This window comes from Doryrhamphus excisus, chromosome 7 (genome assembly GCF_030265055.1).
Source record: "Doryrhamphus excisus isolate RoL2022-K1 chromosome 7, RoL_Dexc_1.0, whole genome shotgun sequence".
In the NCBI taxonomy this organism is placed as follows: Eukaryota; Metazoa; Chordata; class Actinopteri; order Syngnathiformes; family Syngnathidae; genus Doryrhamphus; species Doryrhamphus excisus.
Genome location: NC_080472.1, coordinates 22,741,068 through 22,764,525, shown reverse-complemented (window position 1 = coordinate 22,764,525; position 23,458 = coordinate 22,741,068). Strand labels below are relative to the sequence as shown.

The 23,458-nt window shown below is 44.4% G+C and overlaps 1 protein-coding gene across 4 annotated transcripts in view; it reads right to left on the bottom strand.

Moving 5' to 3' along the window:
- Positions 1–23,458, bottom strand: part of tanc2b (tetratricopeptide repeat, ankyrin repeat and coiled-coil containing 2b) — a 98,131-nt gene that overhangs the window by 73,698 nt on the left and 975 nt on the right. For 2 of the 4 annotated variants that reach the window (XM_058078122.1, XM_058078125.1), the window contains exons 3-4: positions 22,174–22,640; positions 2,341–2,449 (exon numbers count right to left, since the gene is read on the bottom strand). In XM_058078122.1, coding sequence (XP_057934105.1) covers positions 2,341–2,407 — 67 coding nt within the window. In that variant the 5' untranslated portion in view covers positions 2,408–2,449; positions 22,174–22,640. Of the gene's footprint in view, positions 1–2,340; positions 2,450–18,881; positions 18,903–22,173; positions 22,864–23,458 lie in introns of those variants that run through there. The other 2 variants (XM_058078123.1, XM_058078124.1) reach the window with 2 other exon arrangements.

Sequence of the window (23,458 nt, the reverse complement as noted above, 5' to 3'; positions counted from 1 at the left end):
TGATCGAGAATGAAAAAAAATAATTTTTGAAAAAATTTTGTCCATAGATTTTATTTTTGGATTTTTTTTAAAAATATTATTATTGATTCAATTTGGTTTTTATTGACCTATTATAATAGATTTTTGATTTTTTTTTCATTGCTTGGATTGATTTGCCCTCATCAAATATAGCAAATGACATATATTTTATTATTATTATTTTTTGGTTTTACATTTTGACTTAATTTTTTTTTTTTTTTATAAATTGATACATTTTTTTACATTTATTTCAGTGACTTAATTTTTCATTTTTCATGTCATTTTTTATGTATTTAACTAAAATGCAGATTTTTTTCCCCATAGATTTGAGTAATTTCCTTATAGTGCAAATGACTTCCCAATTAGCTCGTGAGAGTGGGGGGGGGGTTTGGGGGGGGGGGTCCCGAGAAGCCCCCAGGTGGTCGGAGGCGCAGTTTGAAGGGTGACAATAATCGGCTTTGTGGCGTTTTGTCACACCTGCTGAATGTTTGCCCATCGTGTGATCTCTAATTAGCTTCGCCCGCCGCCGTGCAAAATGAGCCATCAATTAGCGCGTCGTCATGATGGGGGGGGTGGCATGCCATTTCCCATCAAGCTGGGTCACGCCCCCCCAGAATAGTTCTTGCTACTTTTCCTACTTGGTTTTTCTTTCTCCCATCCAAAGCGATGCGCGTACCCGGCGTGAGGACGAGCGCGTGCTGCCATCTTGCTAATTAGACGAGCAACAAGCGCTCGTCAAGACAAGCCCACCTTCCGACCCCGTTTTCTCATTTTCCAATCAACTGATGCCACAAGCTCTAATTGCCCTGTCAGGCTGCTGATGCAGACACCCCCCCCCCCCCCCTCGCTCCCCCCACCCCCCTCGCTCTCCATGGCGACCGACCTTGCTTCGTTTTATACGACACGTCTCTCTGAAGTTGCTTGTCTGTCACAACAAATACTGAGCGGGAATCCATGGGCGGGGTCCAAGGGCCCGCATGGAGATACGGGCAGGTCGTTGTTTACGTTCATCATTCCCTCCAAAAGGTTCCACCAAAGCCCAAACCTTTCTTCTCCATATTTCATCATGTAAATACAATTCATCCACAACCAAACATATCACCCAAAAAATCATATTTCATAGAGAAAAATAACACAACCTCTCAAAATTGGAGTAAATCATTGCCCTCTCATGGTTGGCTAACAGTAAAGGAAAACTATAGGGGTGTTATTTCATGTCTAAAGGGCTCTAATAATGTTTAAAATTATATTTAGATGGCTTTCTATGCCCCAAGTACCAAAATATTCCATTTATCAATAAGGATCTTGGCAGAAACAAAAACAAAAAAATTCTGAAAAAAAAGCCTTAATTTTCCAATTTTTTCAAAATTTCTTCCACTGAATTTTCACTTGTTTTCTTTTACTTTAGCAAATAATTTTCCAGGTCTTATTTTCCCGTCATTCCGTGATATAATAATGCAAAAGTTGACAGGCATGGTTGAGTACGGGACAGGAAGTACACAAACTGTGATTCTGGAGGAATGTAAAGGTGACTATAGGGTTGTTATTTCATGTCTAGAGGGCTCTAATAATGTTAAGAAAACATATTTAGAAGGTGCGAAACAGGTTTACTAGGCTCTAACTACCAAAATATTCCATTTATTAATCACATCCAATAGTGTTTCTCGACTTTTTGCTTTTTTTTTTTGGCCCCATGGTGGCTTATTTAGCACTCACACTCCAAAAATGCACAGACGGTGAGTCAGCAACTCATTGGGTGTTTTTCCTGGTGACTCGATTTCACTGAATTATACGGTATACAGGGCAAACGGACGCAATACTGTAAAAAAAAAAATTTTAAATTAAAAAATAATTAAAAAAATTAAAAAATTAAAAAAAAACAGGCAAAATTTTAATCAAAATTTTACCTGTTTTTTTTTATTTTTTAAACCAAACCCAGGGTGTTTGAAACCAGGAGCTTGACTGTACTTGGGTTTATTTGTTTTGGACATGATGGATTGTTTGCAGAGTGGGAAAATGCCCCACGGATGATTTCAAGATGTGTTTGGGGTCTGAGTCTCCCCGAGTCTTCCAACGGGATGCAGTGGTACCGTTGGGTACGCTCGGGAACACGCAGTGAGCTCCTGTTACCAAACACCGACACGGTGAGTTCAAGTGCAGCGTTGATAGCTCAGCGTAGGACAGCGAGCACTAAAAGAGGAGGAGGAGGAAGAGGAAGAAACCTCCGGAGGCCAAAAAAGACGAGGACTGTTCCACGCAAGCGAGCAAAGCCCAGCCGGAAGACGAGCTTCCTGTGTGAAAAGCAGCGACGTGGCGACTCACCGCTGCCGCGACTCTTGCGGTTGGCCTTGGCCCCCGTCAGCAGCATCTTCAAGCTGTTCCTGAACATGGCGGCACCGGGGGAGGGGGGTGGTCCGGACCACACGGCAACCTGGGGTCCAAAACAAAAAAAGAAAAAAGACCTGAATGATTCCATGTTATGGAAAACTGAAATTAAATAGGGAGAAAAAAATGTATGGCCACAACGGAACGCCACGGCCATCTTGGTTATGGATGATTGACACAAATGTAGCCATCTATATTTAGCCATCTATATGTAGCCATCTATATTTAGCCAAAATATATAAATAACTATGCCACAACATCAACAATAAAAAACTGTTGTTTTACATGAAAAATCCTTTTTGCCGTGTAGTTTTACTATGGGAAAGTTGCGTTCTTGAGTTCTTATAAAACAAACTTCTGCCACCTGGTGGCCGCTTTTACAGCTGCGCTGAACTTGCTCTATTTTATTGTAGAGTTGCATCATCACCCATTTTTTGCATTTTTCTGTAGTGCAAAAAATAAATAAATAAAATACAAAAAATTAAATAAAATTAATAAAAAAATATTCTTCAATAAATATAATAATACCACATTTTTGCTTTTCAAGAATATTTTTGGAATTGTGAAACCGTTTCTTCATTGGAGGCGTCGGCATCCGACCGCCACACTCCCCGTTTCTGCCTTTGGATCCAGATTCCCAGGGCGGGTAGTATTTTGCTGTGTGTTTGGACTTGTTGCCAGGCAACCGTTTTTGTGAAGTGTGGGAAAATGTGGAAAAATTCAGCTAAAAAAAAAAAAAAAAAGAGACATGTGTCTGAGAAAAAGTGGTAAAATGAGGAAAATCCGTCATCATCACGCTGCATTGTGGGAAAAGCAATTTTTTGCTGCAAGCTACGACGGCGTGAGAGTATCGCTAATAAAAGAATAATTCATATCCGAGAACAATAGCGGCCCTTTGAGTGCACGACGCATGCGAGATGAAAACGCGGACGCGTGAAAAGCGTCTGGAAGCACGTCAACAAACATTTGATTTGCTGGGCTAATGTGGACAGGATGCCGAGGAAGTAAAGCTTCTTTATATTCCCAAGCCACGGCCGGAGAGGGAAGGGAGAGTAATGGTCTCATCCGAGGGAGTGCACGCATCTCTCATTCCCACTCGATCCGACCCGGTGCACCATAATCACAGTTCCAATATCGCCAGACACTTAAGGCACGTACACTTCCTGTCCGATGACTCCATCATACTTAACATTTGCATTGGAAAAAATAAAAAATAAAAAAAATAAAAATATTGAAGTGGAGTTCTGGAGGGTGGAGGCGGTGCTAATGCAAAATCAGAATATCCCTTTTTTGCCTTATTTTTTTCAGAAAAATATCCCATATTTTCCATACTTTTTTCAGACAAAAATCCCTTCCTTTTCCTGTATATTTTTCTGAAAAAAAACGCCATATTTTCCATAATTTTCCCTTCATTCTTTTCAGACAAAATTTATTTTGTTTTTATTTTATTTTTTATTTATTATTATTTATTTTTTTATTTTTTTATTATTTTTCAGAAAGTTCTCCTTCACATTCCCATTTTTATTTCAGAAAAGGTTCCCTTATTTTCCCTCTTTTTCAGTAAAAATAAATAAAAATAATATAATTTTTATTATTATTATAATAAAATAAAAAATTCAGAAAAATTCACCTTTCCCCTAAATTCAAACAAATTTCCCTATTTTTTTATTTTCCCGAAAAAAAAATTCTGAAAAAAATAATAATTTTCCAATATCTTTTCTAAACTAAAACTGCCTTATTTTCATGATCGTTCTCCATTTTTCCTTACTTTCCACTTTTTCTGAAAAAAATCCTTAATTATCCTTTATTTCTTCAGAGAAAATTCCCTAAAAACATGCTAACTTAATTAGCCGCTCCAAATTGTCCATAGGTATGAATGTGAGTGTGAATGGTTGTTTGTCTATATGTGCCCTGGGATTGGCTGGCTCGCCCGAAGACAACCCGGTTAGGCTCCAGCACCCTGACGACCCTAGTGAGTATCAGCGGTAGAATTTAGGATTGTCACATATTGCAACCTCCATTTTGTTTCCCCGTCTGAGCCGTCCATTAATTGCAAAGCTTATTTACAATCAATAAAGCATCCTTTAATGAGGGGGGGGGGGGGGGGGTAGCCATGGCAAAGGCCGCGTTGAAATTGGATTCATCTCCCGTTACCCTCCTGCCTTCAAATTAAAAGTCATCTGAGAGGAAACAGGTCAGACGCAAGCGGAGAATTAGCCAGGAATCCCTTTCCCGTGGGAATGCTCCCACTGCGTTACCACAGAGAGGAAATTGGAGGGGGGGGGGAATTATCATTTTTCCAAAGCAAATTCATATTTAAAGGTGAATACGTCAGGAAATGAAGCTCTTTCTTTCCCGTCACAGAAGAACATGATGTCTAACGAGAGGGCTTTAACGTTCCAGGCGGAGTAAATGATGGAAGCCCGGGATGACGACGTCGCCGCGTTTATGGCTCACCCAGCAGGCGACGCCGAGGCCTCATGCCGAGTCCAATATGGCCGACGAATAGTTCTTTACGGTCGTGCTGCGAGGTGGAAATGAAACACGGAGATGTGTCGTCATGGCTCTCGGGAGTTCTCACACTCCAAAGAGTTGTTGAAGCCGAGGAGCCGGCGGCCATATTCCCAATATTTAATATGGCTTTGACTCGTTCAATATTTGATTCTGCATGCGCCTGGAAACGCTACGCTACCCGAGGGTTGGACCACTTCTGGCTCTTTGTCTTTAACGCTGCAAATTAGTCTTCCAGTCTGACCACTAAAATATCACCTTTGGCAAAAATGGCTCTGGGAAGACGTTGGGGTCGTGGGGGGTCGTGGGGGGGGGGTTACAAAAAAAAAAATCCAGCATCACTTCCCAGTTGGGTCTGCTGACACATGATGAGGACCCGAGAAGCCAAGTCAGCCGACCATCTGTGACCACCAGCCCTAAAAACATATTGGCTAAGGTGTCAGGTTCCTGGGGGGGGGGGGCGGGGGGGTCAGAACCATGACAGATGTTATTTACTCCAAAAGCAGATCCAACACAAAAACATTTTTGGCTTACGACTGTTTTACTTTCGCTTTGGCAAAAATACAATGAATCCAAAATGAATTACATAATTACATAATAATGAATTACCGTGACGTTATTCGGGTTATGACATATTTGGAGGTTAAATACATACTCCCATGAATTATGTTATGATGTGTGGAAGTCGATGCAGGCGGAAAAACACGTCGTCACAGAACGAGGACGTCACTTTCATGCTTTTCAGTTCATTTTTCCCCTTTATTATATTATATAATAATGATATTATATCATAATATGATATTATATCATTATATTATATAATTATATTGTATTATATTATAATATTATATATAATAAATATGTATATATTATATTATATTTTATAATTATTTAATATATTATGATTGTTATTATTAATATTAATTTATTATTACATTTTTTTATATTTATATATTTTATATATACACACAATATATAATATAATATATAATAATTATTTTAATAATTATTATTAATTAATTAAATGAATAAACAATTTTTAATTAATATTAATAACATTATTATTATAAAATATATATAATCTGACGATAAAAAAACATCTCCTTTTCCAGGTTCTAAGAGAGATGTGTGGCAAGTGTTGAAACACGAGCCTGCATGTTGGATTCCCACCAAAGGACATGAAACGGGATCATGTGATGAAGCCCACTCATGAATCCACTCTGCATTGTGAGTGCTCGCTGCTACACCTGCTGGCCATGTGGGAGTAGGACACCACCGAGTGGTGACCAATGGAACCCTAATTGAAATCATCGCCTGTTATCCCCCCCCCCCCAGCTGACATACGACACCGACGCGTCCATCATGCGCTCATTTGCATAAAATCCTAGCATAGTAGCGCGTTAGCGTGTCTCAGGCCGCACCTCAGGCTGCTCCAAACAAACAGACTTCACGAGGAGGAGGAGCGGCCTCCATGTTTGACAGTGAGGCGGGGGGGGCCGTTGGGGGGGGGGGTCCTGAACGAGGCGGGAAGGTCACCCCGTGCGGGGCTGGCGGCAGGTAATCAACATTTGCATTCCGACGCAGGATTTTCAAATGAGATGTGGGGCATCCGGTAGAAACGGAGGTCTGGGAATCAAACAGACAGAGGTCGTGTGGCGAGTAATCTCCACGTCTCCTCTGGCGCTGCGCGTGGTAATGGAGGGCAACGCTAACGTCACGCGGGGGGGTGCACTGCTGTGCGAGTGTGTCCGCGGCGTCAATCCCATTTACTGCAAAAACAATATGGCAGCACTCCACCAAAGGTCATCCGTAGCCGCACACAACTAAAGTTCCTCCAACACCAACAACAACACCAAAGGAGATCTGGGCTAGAATCTGTGTGGCGTTAGCATGGCTAGCACCTCCAAAATATTCATTCATTCACGAGGGTCACGGGGGTGCTGGAGCCTATTCCCAGCTGTCCTCGGGCGAGAAGTGGGGTACACCATGGACTGGTGGCCAGCCAATCACAGGGCACATATAGACAAACAACCATTTTTCGGGCGAGCCAGCCAATCACAGGGCACATATAGACAAACAACCATTTTTCGGGCGAGCCAGCCAATCAGAGGGCACATATAGACAAACAACCATTTTTCGGGCGAGCCAGCCAATCAGAGGGCACATATAGACAAACAACCATTTTTCGGGCGAGCCAGCCAATCAGAGAGCACATATAGACAAACAACCATTTTTCGGGCGAGCCAGCCAATCACAGGGCACATATGGACAAACAATCATTTTTCGGGCGAGCCAGCCAATCAGAGAGCACATATAGACAAACAACCATTCTTCGGGCGAGCCAGCCAATCACAGGGCACATATAGACAAACAACCATTTTTCGGGCGAGCCAGCCAATCAGAGAGCACATATAGACAAACAACCATTCTTCGGGCGAGCCAGCCAATCACAGGGCACATATAGACAACCATTCTTCAGGCGAGCCAGCCAATCCCAGGGCACATATAGACAAACAACCATTTTTCGGGCGAGCCAGCCAGCCAATCACAGGGCACATATACACAACCATTCTTCAGGCGAGCCAGCCAATCCCAGGGCACATATAGACAAACAACCATTTTTCGGGCGAGCCAGCCAATCAGAGAGCACATATAGACAAACAACCATTTTTTGGGCGAGCCAGCCAATCACAGGGCACGTATAGACAAACAACCATTTTTCGGGCGAGCCAGCCAATCAGAGGGCACATATAGACAAACAACCATTTTTCGGGCGAGCCAGCCACTCACAGGGCACATATAGACAAACAACCATTTTTCGGGCGAGCCAGCCAATCAGAGGGCACATATAGACAAACAACCATTTTTCGGGCGAGCCAGCCAATCACAGGGCACATATAGACAAACAACCATTTTTCGGGCGAGCCAGCTAATCACAGGGCACATATGGACAAACAACCATTTTTCGGGCGAGCCAGCCAATCACAGGGCACATATAGGCAAACAACCATTTTTCGGGCGAGCCAGCCAATCAGAGAGCACATATAGACAAACAACCATTTTTCAGGCGAGCCAGCCAATCACAGGGCACATATGGACAAACAACTATTCTTCGGGCGAGCCAGCCAATCCCAGGGCACATATAGACAAACAATCATTTTTCGGGCGAGCCAGCCAATCCCAGGGCACATATAGACAAACAACCATTCTTCAGGCGAGCCAGCCAATCACAGGGCACATATAGACAAACAACCATTTTTCGGGCAAGCCAGCCAATCCCAGGGCACATATAGACAAACAACCATTCTTCAGGCGAGCCAGCCAATCACAGGGCACATATAGACAAACAACCATTTTTCGGGCAAGCCAGCCAATCACAGGGCACATATAGACAAACAACCATTTTTCGGGCGAGCCAGCCAATCACAGGGCACATATAGACAAACAACCATTTTTCGGGCGAGCCAGCCAATCACAGGGCACATATAGACAAACAACCATTCTTCGGGCGAGCCAGCCAATCAGAGGGCACATATAGACAAACAACCATTTTTCGGGCGAGCCAACCAATCAGAGAGCACATATAGACAAACAACCATTTTTCGGGCGAGCCAGCCAATCATAGGGCACGTATAGACAAACAACCATTTTTCGGGCGAGCCAGCCAATCCCAGGGCACATATAGACAAACAACCATTCACACTCACATTCATACCTAAATTGGAGTGGCTAATTAACCTAGCATGTTTTTGGAATGTGGCTCCTCCTCCTCCACGATGCCTTCAGGGGTTGCCGTGTGCGTCTGACACAGGAAGACCATGAAAGGAGCGGGAGATCGAGCGTGGGCAGCAGTGAGAACATCTTAAATGACTCGCTCGTCCACTTGGCCCTCGCTCGCTGACGTTTGATTGACGGCGCGAGACCAGATGAAGAGGATCTAATTAGCGTGTTAGCTGACCACTGACAAACGTCTGTTTGGGTTTGCGCCGCGTGTCAGTTAAGCTAGCTCGACGACGCGGTGACGGACACGCAGCAGATGGGACAAAAGTATTGGGACGCTTAAATAGAGAAAAAAAAGCAGTGATTCGAGGAAGACCAAAAATCATAAGTCCTGTTGACTTTTGGCTTAAGTGCACCCCCCCCAGCCCCCGTCCCCCCTCCCTCCAGGGGCGTCTTGTTGTGTTATTTGATGCGGTGAATGGTGGCGGAAAGGAATGCGACCATTTCCTGGGCGCAGCTGTCCGACGAAGCAGGCGAGTAGGAAAGGGGTGGGGGCTGTTTTTAGACCAACCTGCGCATACACGCTCCCAAAGGAACCCACTTCAAAGAACCCCCCCCCCTGAAAAGCCCAGATGATAACAGGATGCTTCTGTTTTCTATTTACGTTGCAGCTCCACCATAATTAGATGTGATGGAGAGCAATCATGATTGACTTGGCAGAAAGTGACACAAAATGACGCTCTTGGAAGAGGGGGGGGGGGCGTGGGGGGGGCGTGAGGATAGCATTTATTACGCTCCGTCGTGGGAAGGCTTTTTTTTTTGCAATAGGCTCCAAAACAACACCACATTAAGGCCGAGAGAACCAGGAAGTAAACGAATGAAACATGATGAGACTCTTAATACGGAACGCGGCAAAGCGGCCGACGTCCGCTTCCTTCCATCTCCGTTTACGTTTCTTTTCCTTCCGCTCTCCGCATCCTCGCCAAATGATAAGCTCCCACGTGTCAAATGTCACAAATGGGAGTTTTTCCTCCATTAACACTTGGCCGCCAGAGCTTTTGACATTTACCCAAGCTTGGGAGGGGGCGGGAAAAGGTCTGTCATGTGACAAGCGGGCATAAAAATAAAAGTCCTTTCATGTACAAGTCGGAATATTCCCGGCAATTCCCGGCTCCATTACATCCACCTGTCAAATATGTATGAGCAAGACTGGAATGCTAACGCTAACGCTAATGCTGCAATAATTGACTATTCATTCGCCAACGTGCGTTACGACTCAGGCAAGACCAAACAACCCCCCCCCGCTTCCGCCATGACAGCTCCCAAAAACACGTAGAAGAAGTCGGGGGCATGGCAGCTAAACAATCATTTAGCGCATCAGCAGCTGTGGGCGGCAGCCGCCCACACGCTTCCCGGAGGAACGCGCGTCTTCTTCTGATCTCCTTCGCCAAGCTGACAACACGCATCGCCGCCGCCGCCATCATCCTCATCATCCTCATCATCCTCATCATCATCATCATCCTAGCCTGAAGCCTCTGATTGGTCAACGCCTGACAAGCAACAACTGCAACAACGTCGAAACCAGGGGTGTCCAAACTTTTTCCCACATTATGAAACATATATTTACTTTCTTCTAAAATAATCTGCATACATTTTCTTCTCATAATATTACAGTATGTCATTATTCCCATTATATTTGGACTTTGTTCCTTTATAATAATAACTTATTCCATAACCTAATTGTCACAAAATGACAACATTCTTCATTTTTCCATAATATTAAAAAAAAATTATTTAATATTTCATCTCTATGCTACGACTATTAAATTTTTTCTTGAAGTGTTTATTTTCATAAAATGTGACTTTTTCTCTTAATATGACTCACTACATTTTTTTCCATTTTTGCTATTTTTTTTAATTCGTCTTGTAATTATTACATATTTTGACTTTACTCTGTTTCTCATAATATTACATATTTAATATTTCAACTTTATTCTCCCAAAATGATGTTATTTTGGGAGAATATTTGTACATTTTCCAAAAGATTTATTCCCAATTATGACTTTATTGCAATAATATTTAGCCTTTATTCTCATAACTTTTTCTGCAACTTAATTTTCCAAAAATTATAACTTTATTTGCTGTTTTGTTTAAAAAAACATCAACTTTATGCTGCAAAACAGACGTTATTTTTATTTCACAAGATTACAACAATATTCTGGTGAGATTACAAACCATATTTTGACTTTATTCTTGTATATTTACTGATGATTTTTCAATGTTTCCTATTTTTACTGCTAGTTTTCTTAAATGATGTTATATTAAAAAAGCACCCATGGGTCGCAAATAGCCCCAGGGCCGCATTTTGGCCACCACGGGTCTAGCCACTAGTTAGGTGTCTGATGATGCCCAGTTGGAGCGAGTACAGTAGTAGTAGTAGTAATAGTAGTAGTAGTAGTAGTAGTAGTAGTAGTAGTACCACAAAGAGGCGTCAGAGCCAGGGTCCTACCCAGCTGATCCCACAGGAGACACCTGACCTCCCACCTGACCTCCCACCTGACCTGGCTGAACCTGAGGATCCCCAGGCAGAAGCAAGTCATTAAAGGCATCTTCGGCACCAGCGCCAACACGCTGCCCCCCGCAGGTAGGAAGGCCCGTCAAATTAAATGACACGCGCCAGTCAAGGACGAGAGGGAACGCGAGGAGGAGACGTCGCCGTCGCGTTTATGCATCCCCACGCACCGCACGCAGGCCCGTCAATCAAAGTGACAGACGGCGGGCCAAGAGGTCGGCGTTGAGGCTTGTCCGGGGCGCTGGTGAATTACAGGAGGGGGGGCAGCGACGTGACAAGGAGGACGGGCGGCATTTGGTGTCGTTTCTTTCTGACATGCGGCGCTTTTACTACGACAGGAAGACAAGTTGTGGGACCGTTCAATGTCCGTCAATCAAGTCCCGAGGCTAGCGCCGCCCTTTTCAGGGCCCCAGCACCATGGCAGAGCCTTCATTTTGGTGCACTTTCGACTACGACGACACGTCACCGAAACTACCATTGAATCGTGGCGGCCCGCCAACTGTTCATGGGATCGCCACAAATCAATCTGACTCTTATTTTGAAGCTTGTTACTTTGAAAGTGTTTGTTGCAATCTCTCGGGCGCTTTCTGTGAATTTTCCAAAGTGAGGGGGGGTCAGTGGCATAGTGTTCTAACTATATCATTTAACCTAAAACTAAAAAACAAAATACAAAAATTGAAAAAAAATTAAAAAAAATTTACAACAATTAAGTCAAAATATTACAATGAAAAAGTCCTAGTTTTGTAAGAATAACGTAATATTATGAGGAAAAGTAACATCAATATGGTAGTAAATGGTATTAAAGAAATAGTTTTTTTTTCAAGTTGTTGTTCTTCAATTTTTCTTCAACAAAATCATTAAAAAATAACAATGACAAATCAATGTGTAAAAAATAAAATAAACAAACAAAAATAGAAATGACTTAAATAAGAAATAATAATAAAAAAACTTCAATAAAAGCATTAAAAAATAATAAAAATAACTTCAATAAATATGTAAATAAAATAAAAATATAAAAAAAACAATAAAAGTGTGTCTTGACTTAATGCCAGAGAACCCCTCGAGAACCCCTGCTGTAAGCTCGGGGCACGCCCCAACCACGCCCCTTCCACTCTTGCAGGATGGAAGATGACGGCGTTAAGATCGGCCCCAAGTGGTTGTGTCTTTTTTTCGTTCTTTGCGGTTTTGTCTAGTTTGCAAACAGCAAGACGGCTAAAAAAGGCTAGCGTGTAGCAAAGCAGGTCAATCCTGCGTCTTTGCTACAAAAACCACAGAAGAAAACCAGATGAATACTCCAGCAGAGTAAAATGTTACTTTGACATGTGGACAACAACAAAGCCCATTCATCCTTCATCCTTCATCCTTCATCCTTCATCGTTCATCGTTCATCGTTCATCGTTCATCGTTCATCGTTCATCGTTCATCGCTCATTTACCAGGACTTGAAATGATTGTGGAAGAATGTCTTCCAGTGTCGGCGTGCTTCACTTCCACCAATTTAGGAAGCGTGGCGAGCGAGGAAGCACAAAGACGTCGTGTTTCCTGGAGGGTGGCGCATTGCTCTCTGGGTGAACTCTTCATCCAGTCCACTAATTAAGCTGCAGCCACTGATGGGAGTCTAAATAAACTGCCGGGGGGGGGGGGGGGGGGGGGGGTCTTGGGTGAGTAATTCAATAGAGCCATTGTAGGATTGTAAAGTAAGTAAATGGCATATTGTATAAAGTGAATATATTTAAATCCTTTGAAAAAAAAGCTATTTTGTCTCCTGAAGGTTTTATTGACGTGCAGCCAAAGCTGATACATTAAAAAAAAATAAGAAGCAGAAAAACATTAGTCAAGGTTGTCATGGCAGCCTAACGGGTCAGCAGAACACGTTTGAGTTCCATTGTGTGTCTTCCAACATAAAGTCCAGATATTGTGGACCAGAGTCCTCTATGGTCTACGTTACGACCACTAAATGACACCAGACAAATGATGCAACCAACACGGTAAAGTCCCACTTGGCTCATAACTACACAGCCCAAACACACTCCCTCTCCTCCATGTTGTCAAGCATCGTTTTATTCCGAGTTTATTCCACAGTCTTGTGGAGTCTTATTCACAGTCTTATTCCAGTCTTGTGGCCGTGACCCACGCCGGGCTAAAACTCAACACCGAAACCCCGACGTCACTTCATGTCCACCTCCAACTCAAAATGTCTTATTTTCTACCCACTTTGATGGGCAATAGGAGTGTACAGGCAACTATAGGGCTGTTATTTCATGTCTAGAGGGCTCTAGTAATGTTAAAAGCCTATTTATCAAACAAGCAAGGAAGGAAGGAAGGAAGCAAGGGAGCAGGGAAGGAAGGAATCAAGCAAGCAAGGAAGGAAGCAGGGAAGGAAGGAAGGAAGCAGGAAAGGAAGGAATCAAGGAAGGAAAGAAGGAAGGAAGGAAGCAGGAAAGGAAAGAATCAAGCAAGCAAGGGAGGAAGGGAGTAAGGAAGGAAGGAAGGAAGGGATCAAGGAAGCAAGGAAGGAAGGAAGGAAAGAAGCAAGGAAGGAAGCAATGAAGGAAGCGAGGAAGCAAGGAAGGAAGGAAGAAAGCAAGGAAGGAAGGAAGGAAGGAAGCAGGGAAGGAAAGAATCAAGCAAGCAAGCGAGCAAGGGAGGAAGGGAGCAAGGAAGGAAGGGATCAAGGAAGCAAGGAAGGAAGCAAGGAAGGAAGCAAGGAAGGAAGCAAGGAAGGAAGCAAAGAAGGAAGCAATGAAGGAAGCAATGAAGGAAGCAATGAAGGAAGCAATGAAGGAAGCAATGAAGGAAGCAATGAAGGAAGCAAGGAAGCAAGCGAGGAAGCAAGCGAGGAAGAAAGCAAGCGAGGAAGAAAGCAAGCGAGGAAGAAAGCAAGCGAGGAAGCAATGAAGGAAGCAATGAAGGAAGCAATGAAGGAAGCAATGAAGGAAGCAAGGAGGGAAGCAAGGAAGCAAGGAAGCAAGCGAGGAAGGAAGGAAGGAAGGAAGCAAGGAAGCAAGGAAGGAAGCAAGGAAGCAAGGAAGGAAGAAAGGAAGGAAGCAAGCAAGGAAGGAAGGAAGGAAGGAAGGAAGGAAGCAAGGAAGCAAGGAAGCAAGGAAGGAAGCAAGGAAGGAAGCAAGGAAGGAAGCAAGGAAGCAAGGAAGGAAGCAAGGAGGGAAGCAAGGAAGCAAGCAAGGAAGCAAGGAAGCATGAGCTGCCAATGAACAAGTAGACGTTGACTTTACAGATGAATGACATTAAATCCAAAGTAATTCCGTAACCAAGGAACCACAACACGGAACCTAATCTTTCCTTCCATTCTTGGAACAATAGGAAACCACCTTTGATAGGATAAATATCATAATCATAATCATAATCATAATATGATTATGATTATGCTGAAACCAACCCAGCTGTATAAGCGCCATTGTGGCATGCTAGCTGCTTTCCATGCTAGCTGCTTTCCATGCTAGCTGCTTTCCATGCTAGCTGCTTTCCATGTGGCTACTTTGACCGCTAACGCCATCTTATTCTGTGTTGATGAAACGTGGCAAAGCCGCCCCCCCTCGGGGCCCCGAGTGTTTCGAGCGTGGAGAACGAGATACGGCTCGAGCGTGCCGCCTCGGATTAGCCACGTCCCCTGGAGGCCGTTTTCATTACAAGTCATAAGGAGTGAGGCATCATGGGAATATCGCTTGGCAGTCTGTGTCGCGTTGTGTCCTAACGCTAGCGCGATCACGGGCTCGGGGGAACCGCCTCGGCCTGGCGGGAAGAGCGCTTTGCCACGTGGTTTGCATCATTCATAAGTTACTCCGGGTACTCCGGCTTCCGCCCACGTTCCAAAACATGCATGCCCGAAGACAACTGGGATAGGCTCCAGCACGGCCACGTAAAATAAATTACCCGCAAAAAATGCGCCTTATACTCCAGTGCAACTTATGTAGGTTTTTTTCTAGCTTTTTGGCCTTGAGCGACTTATAGCCAGAAAATACGGTATTAGTGATTTATTAGCATTTGCTGTTAATTATAAGTTAACTATGGACAACATGTGATTAATCCTGATTAAAAAGAGTCACGTTATCAAGGGCAAACCTTTGGAAACAGACCCAGACTAAACACGAGCGTCCAAAACCGCCAGTATGATCACCGACTACTGTTTATTGGGAGACCGGGGCGGACTATTTATACGTTTTTTTGTCCCACGCCCGCCCGCCACGCCCACCGCGCCCGCCGAGCCGAGCGAAGCAGCTGTGTTCGCTAACAACGACTCGGCTTGTCCTCCGACGCGCAGCAGAAACATGGCTGGCAAATTGTAAATCAGTTAACCCGTGAATGCCAGTCAGTTCTCAGCGCACGGCGGCGGCGGCGGCGAGGTCGCGTCTGAGCGGGAACAGGGCGTCCATTTAGAGACGTGACAGAGCACGAGTGTGCGGACGCGGCCCAGGAGGAGGAGGAGGAGGAGGAGGAGGAGGTGCTAAGTCCATTTATTTACTGCTCAGTCTCCTGGACGCGTAACAGCAATCTGCTAATTGTGACAGATGTTGGTGGATACTGGGGCTGGGGGCGGCCGGGGGGGGCGGCCGGGGGGGTGACAAAGGTTACCAGTGGCTCAACAATACAAAGTTGTTGACATCACAGCAAGGACCTTCAAGCTAGTCCCTGGACCACGATGCAGCAGCTGGGCCCGAGTCCAGCAGCTGCCTAATAAGCTAACAGGGGCCCCCGGGGGCCGGTCTGGAGACTCCGACTGATTGGATGCAGCCTAAAAGACTGCATGTGGAAGGCCAGCGCCGCTCGGGGGAAAAGGGATTATTTCATTAAGACGGGCGGGGGGGGGGAGTCGGGTATGTAAAACATAGCGAGACGGGTAGCGGTGACTTCCTGTGCATCTCAAGCAACAACATGGAGGTCAGAATTAGCACGCCCAACACTTCCTGTGTTTCTTCCACGGGATAACGTGAGACGGCAGCTGTGCTCTCGTTCCGCCAAATGGCGTTCCGCCATTGTTGTGTTGTTGACACGGCAAAGCAGGAATTTACCTCAGAGTTATTATCGTTACTCCTCAAACACGCAGAGACGCTCTTCTGTTTTACACGACAACAACGGCCATGTTTACCGTTTTGTTATGTTTTACCATAAGCATGACATGCTACTACACATTACATTTTATGTTATGGTATATTTTATGTTGTTATACTCTATTATGTGCTATACGTGTTATTTTTTTTTATGTTATGTTATATTATGTGTTATCCTGTTTCATCTTTTTTGTTTTATGTTGTGTTCAGGTACATATATGTGGAATCAGTATGTGGAATCAAACTATGGAATGGATTGAGTAAGGACCTCAAACAATGCACAACGATGAGCCAATTCAAAAAATTAAATAAAATAAAAAATAATAAAAATTTATAAAAAATAATACAAATTTTTTAATATTTTTTAAAAATTAATAATTAAAAAACAAATTATATTAAAAAGGCAGGAAGTGAACAAATGTAACAGTTACTGATTGTAAAAGTACCAGATGGAGGGGTAGGATTTAATAAGCTTTGCTTCTTCCTACTCCTTTTGGACATGTGGAACTGGGAACTTATTATGGGATGCACTCGATTGTCATGTGATGCATGTTCAAATGAAATTAAACCATTACCATTACCATTACCATGTATACAGTATGTTAAGGTATATATGTTTTGTTATGTAATTGTCATATTATATATTACTGCATAATTCTACACTGCCACTAGATGTCATTAATGTAACAATGATGAGACAATGGTAGGTTTAAAAAAAAGTGTAAGGTGACTATAGGGGTGTTATTTCATGCCTGTAGGGCTCTAATAATATTAAAATGTGGATTTATTCTATTTCTTTCCATTGAATTTTTTCCCCGTTTACCAGGGTCCAAGTTGTGGGGGCTCAGGAAGTGTTGAGGACTCCTTCGGACTCCTTCTTTAGTTCCAGCGTAGCCCCAACCGAACATAAAAACTTATTTACTATACATAATATTCTATGGAGAAAATGTTTTGGTTTTCATACGTTTGGAAAGAATATCAAAAATGGAGGTGGCGCTTTAACGGATGACTTCAAATGTCATAACTGTCTTGTGGGGAGAAGAAGACACAGAAGCGCATTTAAATGTCATCTGTGATGCAGCGAGGAGCTGACAGTTGTTACGTACAAACGCATGCCAGCCGAGTCTAACTCGGTCTCGGCGACTCCAGCTGTTCGTCGCTTTGTTCTCGCTCGTATTGAAGCGGGCGCAAACGGCGACGCGCTCTGATGCGACGCTGCTCTTAAAATAGAATTGTGTGATGAGAAACAGACAACAACATGGACGTGAAGCACAAAACCGCCTCCAGAAGAGCACCTTTTTCCACTTTTTTTTTTCTTTCTTTGGGAAATAAAGCATGAATTTGTTGTGGAGCGTCTGGCGGTGTTCGTGACACGTCAACGTCACGCTCACAAAGGAACATCTTCATTCTCCCGGCACATGTTCAACTTTCAAGTAGTTGGAACTTTTGCTGCGTCGTCATTTTATTCATCGTGTGTTTTTGGGATGATGAAGGATTCTAATCAGGCCCCACTGAAGCACCCGCTGCCTGATTCAATCAGCGCTTCCCTGCATTCCTCTCAGCTTTCGGCTTTTTAGGGCTTTTTTTTTTTTTTCTCTCCCGTCTGAGACAAAGAGAAAGTTTATGGCCGTGCTGCTTTTATGGACGTCGGTTAGACTTCCGTGTTTTTAACAATGTCGTCTTCCTGCAGCCTGCAGTAAAGCAGCAGGTGTCACTTGCTAATGAACGGCGGAGAAAATGCGCTATAGAATGTGTTCAACAATATACACTAATAATATACACTAATACAGCTAATGTGGACTAATAGCTTTCATGTTTAGGGGTTTTCTTTGTGTGTGGGGGGGGGCACCTATAAACAATGATCCCTGTGTAATATGCATGCCAGACCAGTTACAGTTGGGCGATATGATCACGATATGAATAAAATATATTCATTCATTTCCTACCGATTATCTTCACTATCCCAGCTGTCTTCGGGCGAGCCAGCCAATCACAGGGCACATATAGACCAACAACCATTCCCACTCACATTCATACCTATGAACAATTTCATTCATTCATTTTCTACCGCTTATCCTCACAAAGGTCGCGGGGGTGCTGGAGCCTATCCCAGCTGTCTTCGGGCGAGCCAGCCAATCCCAGGGCACATATAGACCAACAACCATTCCCACTCACATTCATACCTATGGACAATTTCATTCATGCATTCATTCATTTTCTACCGCTTATCCTCACAAAGGTCGCGGGGGTGCTGGAGCCTATCCCAGCTGTCTTCGGGCGAGCCAGCCAATCCCAGGGCACATATAGACCAACAACCATTCACACTCACATTCATACCTATGGACAATTTCATTCATTCATTCATTTTCTGCCGCTTATCCTCACGAGGGTTGCGGGGGATGCTGGAGCCTATCCCAGCTGTCTTCGGGCGAGCCAGCCAATCACAGGGCACATATAGACAAACAACCATTCCCATTTGGGAGTGGCTAATCAACCTAGCATGTTTTTGGAATGTGGGAGGAAACCGGAGTACCCGGAGAAAACCCACGCATGCACGGGGAGAACATGCAAACTCCACACAGAGATGGCCGAGGGTGGAATTGAACTCGCATCTCCTAGTTGTAAGGCCTGTGCGCTAACCACTCGTTTGCGGTGCAGCCCCTGAATAAAATAGAATTAAATAAAAATGTAATAAAAATACAAAAATATATAAGCTAAATAAGATTGCCAAATGTCCAAGTAGTGTGTATAAATATGGTAAATACTAATAAATACTTCATACAAGGGAGGGCCGACACTGTAGCCAAATGTTGTGAATGAGTGTCCAAAGCAAGCCAGTCTATTCCGGTTGTCGAGGGCAACAGCTTTCACAACATTAGCTCCACTGTCAGTAGTTCTTCTCATCTACATCCCATTCCTGGAGAAACTCCAACTGGCTCGCCATGTTTTCATCCGTGTCCTTCTCCGGGAAAAAACAGGACGACTTTCAAGTCCAGTCGCTGGTTATGTTTTGGACGGGGAGGCTAATATATGGTTGAGTCGCTCGGCTATGCTTCTCCTTCGCCTTCAGCCACGCTCATTTTCTCCCATTTGTTTTTTTTGTTGTTATTTGTGCTGTTCTTACAAAATAAGAGCACAAAACTAGGCATAAGAAGTCCAACTAAAACGACGCAGATGGTGACGCAACACTGTGATAAAGACATCTACATATCGACCAAGCTACATTAACTCGCCCGAAGAATGGTTGTCTGTCTATACGTGCCCTGGGATTGGCTGGCTCGCCCGAAAAATGGTTGCTTGTCTATACGTGCCCTGGGATTGGCTGGCTCGCCCGAAAAATGGTTGCTTGTCTATACGTGCCCTGGGATTGGCTGGCTCGCCCGAAGAGTGGTTGTTTGTCTATACGTGCACTGGGATTGGCTGGCTCGCCCCAAGAATGGTTGCTTGTCTATACGTGCCCTGGGATTGGCTGGCTCGCCCGAAGAGTGGTTGTTTGTCTATACGTGCACTGGGATTGGCTGGCTCGCCTGAAGAATGGTTGCTTGTCTATACATGCCCTGGGATTGGCTGGCTCGCCCGAAGAGTGGTTATTTGTCTATACGTGCACTGGGATTGGCTGGCTCGCCCGAAGAATGGTTGCTTGTCTATACGTGCCCTGGGATTGGCTGGCTCGCCCGAAAAATGGTTGCCTGTCTATACGTGCCCTGGGATTGGCTGGCTCGCCCGAAGAATGGTTGTTTGTCTATATGTGCCCTGGGATTGGCTGGCTCGCCCGAAAAATGGTTGCTTGTCTATACGTGCCGTGGGATTGGCTGGCTCGCCCGAAAAATGGTTGCTTGTCTATACGTGCCGTGGGATTGGCTGGCTCGCCCGAAGAGTGGCTATTTGTCTATACGTGCACTGGGATTGGCTGGCTCGCCCGAAGAATGGTTGCTTGTCTATACGTGCCCTGGGATTGGCTGGCTCGCCCGAAGAATGGTTGTTTGTCTATATGTGCCCTGGGATTGGCTGGCTCGCCCGAAGAATGGTTGGTCTATACGTGCCCTGGGATTGGCTGGCTCGCCCGAAAAATGGTTGCTTGTCTATACGTGCCCTGGGATTGGCTGGCTCGCCCGAAGAGTGGTTGTTTGTCTATACGTGCACTGGGATTGGCTGGCTCGCCCCAAGAATGGTTGCCTGTCTATATGTGCCCTGGGATTGGCTGGCTCACCCGAAAAATGGTTGCTTGTCTATACATGCCGTGGGATTGGCTGGCTCGCCCGAAGAATGGTTGTTTGTCTATACGTGCACTGGGATTGGCTGGCTCGCCTGAAGAATGGTTGCTTGTCTATACGTGCCCTGGGATTGGCTGGCTCGCCCGAAGAGTGGTTATTTGTCTATACGTGCACTGGGATTGGCTGGCTCGCCCGAAGAATGGTTGCTTGTCTATACGTGCCCTGGGATTGGCTGGCTCGCCCAAAGAATGGTTGCTTGTCTATAAGTGCCCTGTGATTGGCTGGCTCGCCCGAAGAATGGTTGCTTGTCTATATGTGCCCTGGGATTGGCTGGCTCGCCCGAAGAATGGTTGTCTGTCTATCTGTCTATACGTGCCCTGGGATTGGCTGGCTCGCCCGAAGAATGGTTGCTTGTCTATACATGCCGTGGGATTGGCTGGCTCGCCCGAAGAATGGTTGTTTGTCTATACGTGCCCTGGGATTGGCTGGCTCGCCCGAAGAATAGTTGTCTGTCTATCTGTCTATATGTGCCCTGGGATTGGCTGGCTCGCCTAAAAAATGGTTGCTTGTCTATGTATACGTGCACTGGGATTGGCTGGCTCGCCCGAAGAATGGTTGCTTGTCTATACGTGCCCTGGGATTGGCTGGCCACCAGTCCAGGGTGGACCCCGAGGATAAGCGGTAGAAAATGAATGCATGAACGTTACATAAGACAACCTAAATAGGCCTTGGCCTCGCCCCGCCACTGCGAGGAGAAGAACAGATAACAACTTTCAGGCTGACTAGGGAAAGGAAAACCAGTACAATGGAAAAGAGGTGTGGTTGGGGGGGGGGGGGGGTGGATAAGTTAAAACCAACACATGATGTGATCAGAGGACGCTTTGAGGCCGACTGTGTTTTATCTGCTGAGCTGACAGCAGAGCATCACCGGCAAGGCCGCCTTCTCGCCGCAGACCTACTTTTTCTGATGGCTGCTTTATTGCCGCCACGGGGGCCACGCCGCTCGCAACGCTACCAAAAATGCATTCTTGGTCCCATCCAAAGGTAAAACCTGAACGACAGCTGACACGCATCTCGTTAGATGATGGTAAGAACTACGTGTTGCCCCCCCCCCCCCCACCCCTGGATGCCATTAGGCTGATTAGCAGCCTTTGTCCAAACGTGCTATTAAGTGCGAGTCCGGAAGGAGCAGATGTCAGATAATAAGGCTCCGTGTTGGCCTGCAGCCACTCAACAAGTAACAACAGCTTCTTCCATATCGGGCCTTTTTGTGTGGGTGGGTGGGCAAACCCCCGTATCCATTTCCCTTTGGATTACATGTGATAAATGTAGGTCACACACACACACACACACACACACACACACACGCTTCCACGCAAGGTGGGATTCACCATACATTACACTCAAGTTGCTGTTTCTGGAATGATTTACAAAATCACACAAAAGCAAGAATTCCAGATGGGAAAAGTCATGGGAAAACATGTTGGCAGGATAAATTCAAATGTGCTTGTCATTATCTTCAAAGGCCCTACCTCAATAAACACCACTGGGGGTCCAAGGGGGGGTTGTTGTTGGCTTAACTAGCATGTTTGGCAGTTACTAGCACAAATCCCAGCAAGAAAAACATACTATTGTACCCACCCTGTGGTACATGTGTACAGAAGTTGCATGATAAAAATGTCCCTTACCTGTACCTCCTACCAGGGCTTTGCTACGCTCGGATGTTTGTTTTGCAGCTGAACTCTTCCATCACATCGGCGCGTCCGGAACAACTCGACCGCTCCAGACCGGCCGGAGCCCAGCCACTCTGCAGATTGCCGCACTGCACGACGCGGCTGCATGCGGGCCGAGTGAAGACGCTGCCGGCGGAAGCAGCGACACCCATGGGAGGTTGCTTCTGCTGCTGGTGGTGGTGGTGGTGTTGGTGGGGGTACTAGCGGAGTAAAACGCTCGCCTCTCCGGCCTTGGCAGCTACCTCACCCCCGCCGGCTGAGCCAGGAGCCGGGCCATGCGTGGCTTCATGTGCGCAGTCCCTCACGAGGAGTCCCGGGCGAGCAGTGCCACGCAGCGCCGCGACAACATGGTGCGGTGGAGACCTGCCTCCCTCTCGAGGCGTCAGCGCAAGGCAATCACCGCCGCCACTTCCGGTGGCGCCCTTCGAAATAAAAGCATACACCGGGAACGCCAAACGCCACAATTTCAAAACAAAATGACAAAACCGCCAGCCTGGACAACACGACGAGTTTATTCAGGATTACGAACTTAATTCAGTTAGAATTACTCGATTCCAGATCGTTCCACCTGTATTCAGTCACTGAATATTTTGAATTGTTTACATTTTCCCCCACTCAAATCTTCTGTATGACATGAAATATATGACTTAGAACTTTGCACTTAGAACTTCAAATTTATTTTATTAATACATTTATTTAATAAATTATGTAATAAATTGATTTAATAAAATTTATTTTATTTTACTTAAATTTATTTTAACTTAATTTATGGATGAAATATATGACTTAGAACTTAGCACTTAGAACTTAACATTTATTTTATTACTACATTTATTTAATAAATTATGTAATAAATTTATTTAATACAATTTATTTTATTTTACTTAAATTTATTTTAACTTAATTTATGGATGAAATATATGACTTAGAACTTTGCACTTAGAACTTAACATTTATTTTATTAATACATTTATTTAATAAATTATGTATTAAATGTATTTAATAAAATTTATTTTATTATTTGACTTAAATTTATTTTAACTTAATTTATGGATGAAATATATGACTTAGAACTTTGCACTTAGAACTTAAAATTGATTTTATTACTAAATTTATTTAATAAATTATGTAATAAATTTATTTAAAATTTTTATTTTATTATACTTAAATTTATTTTAACTTAATTTATGGATGAAATATGGCTTAGAACTTTGCACTTAGAACTTAAAAATTATTTTAT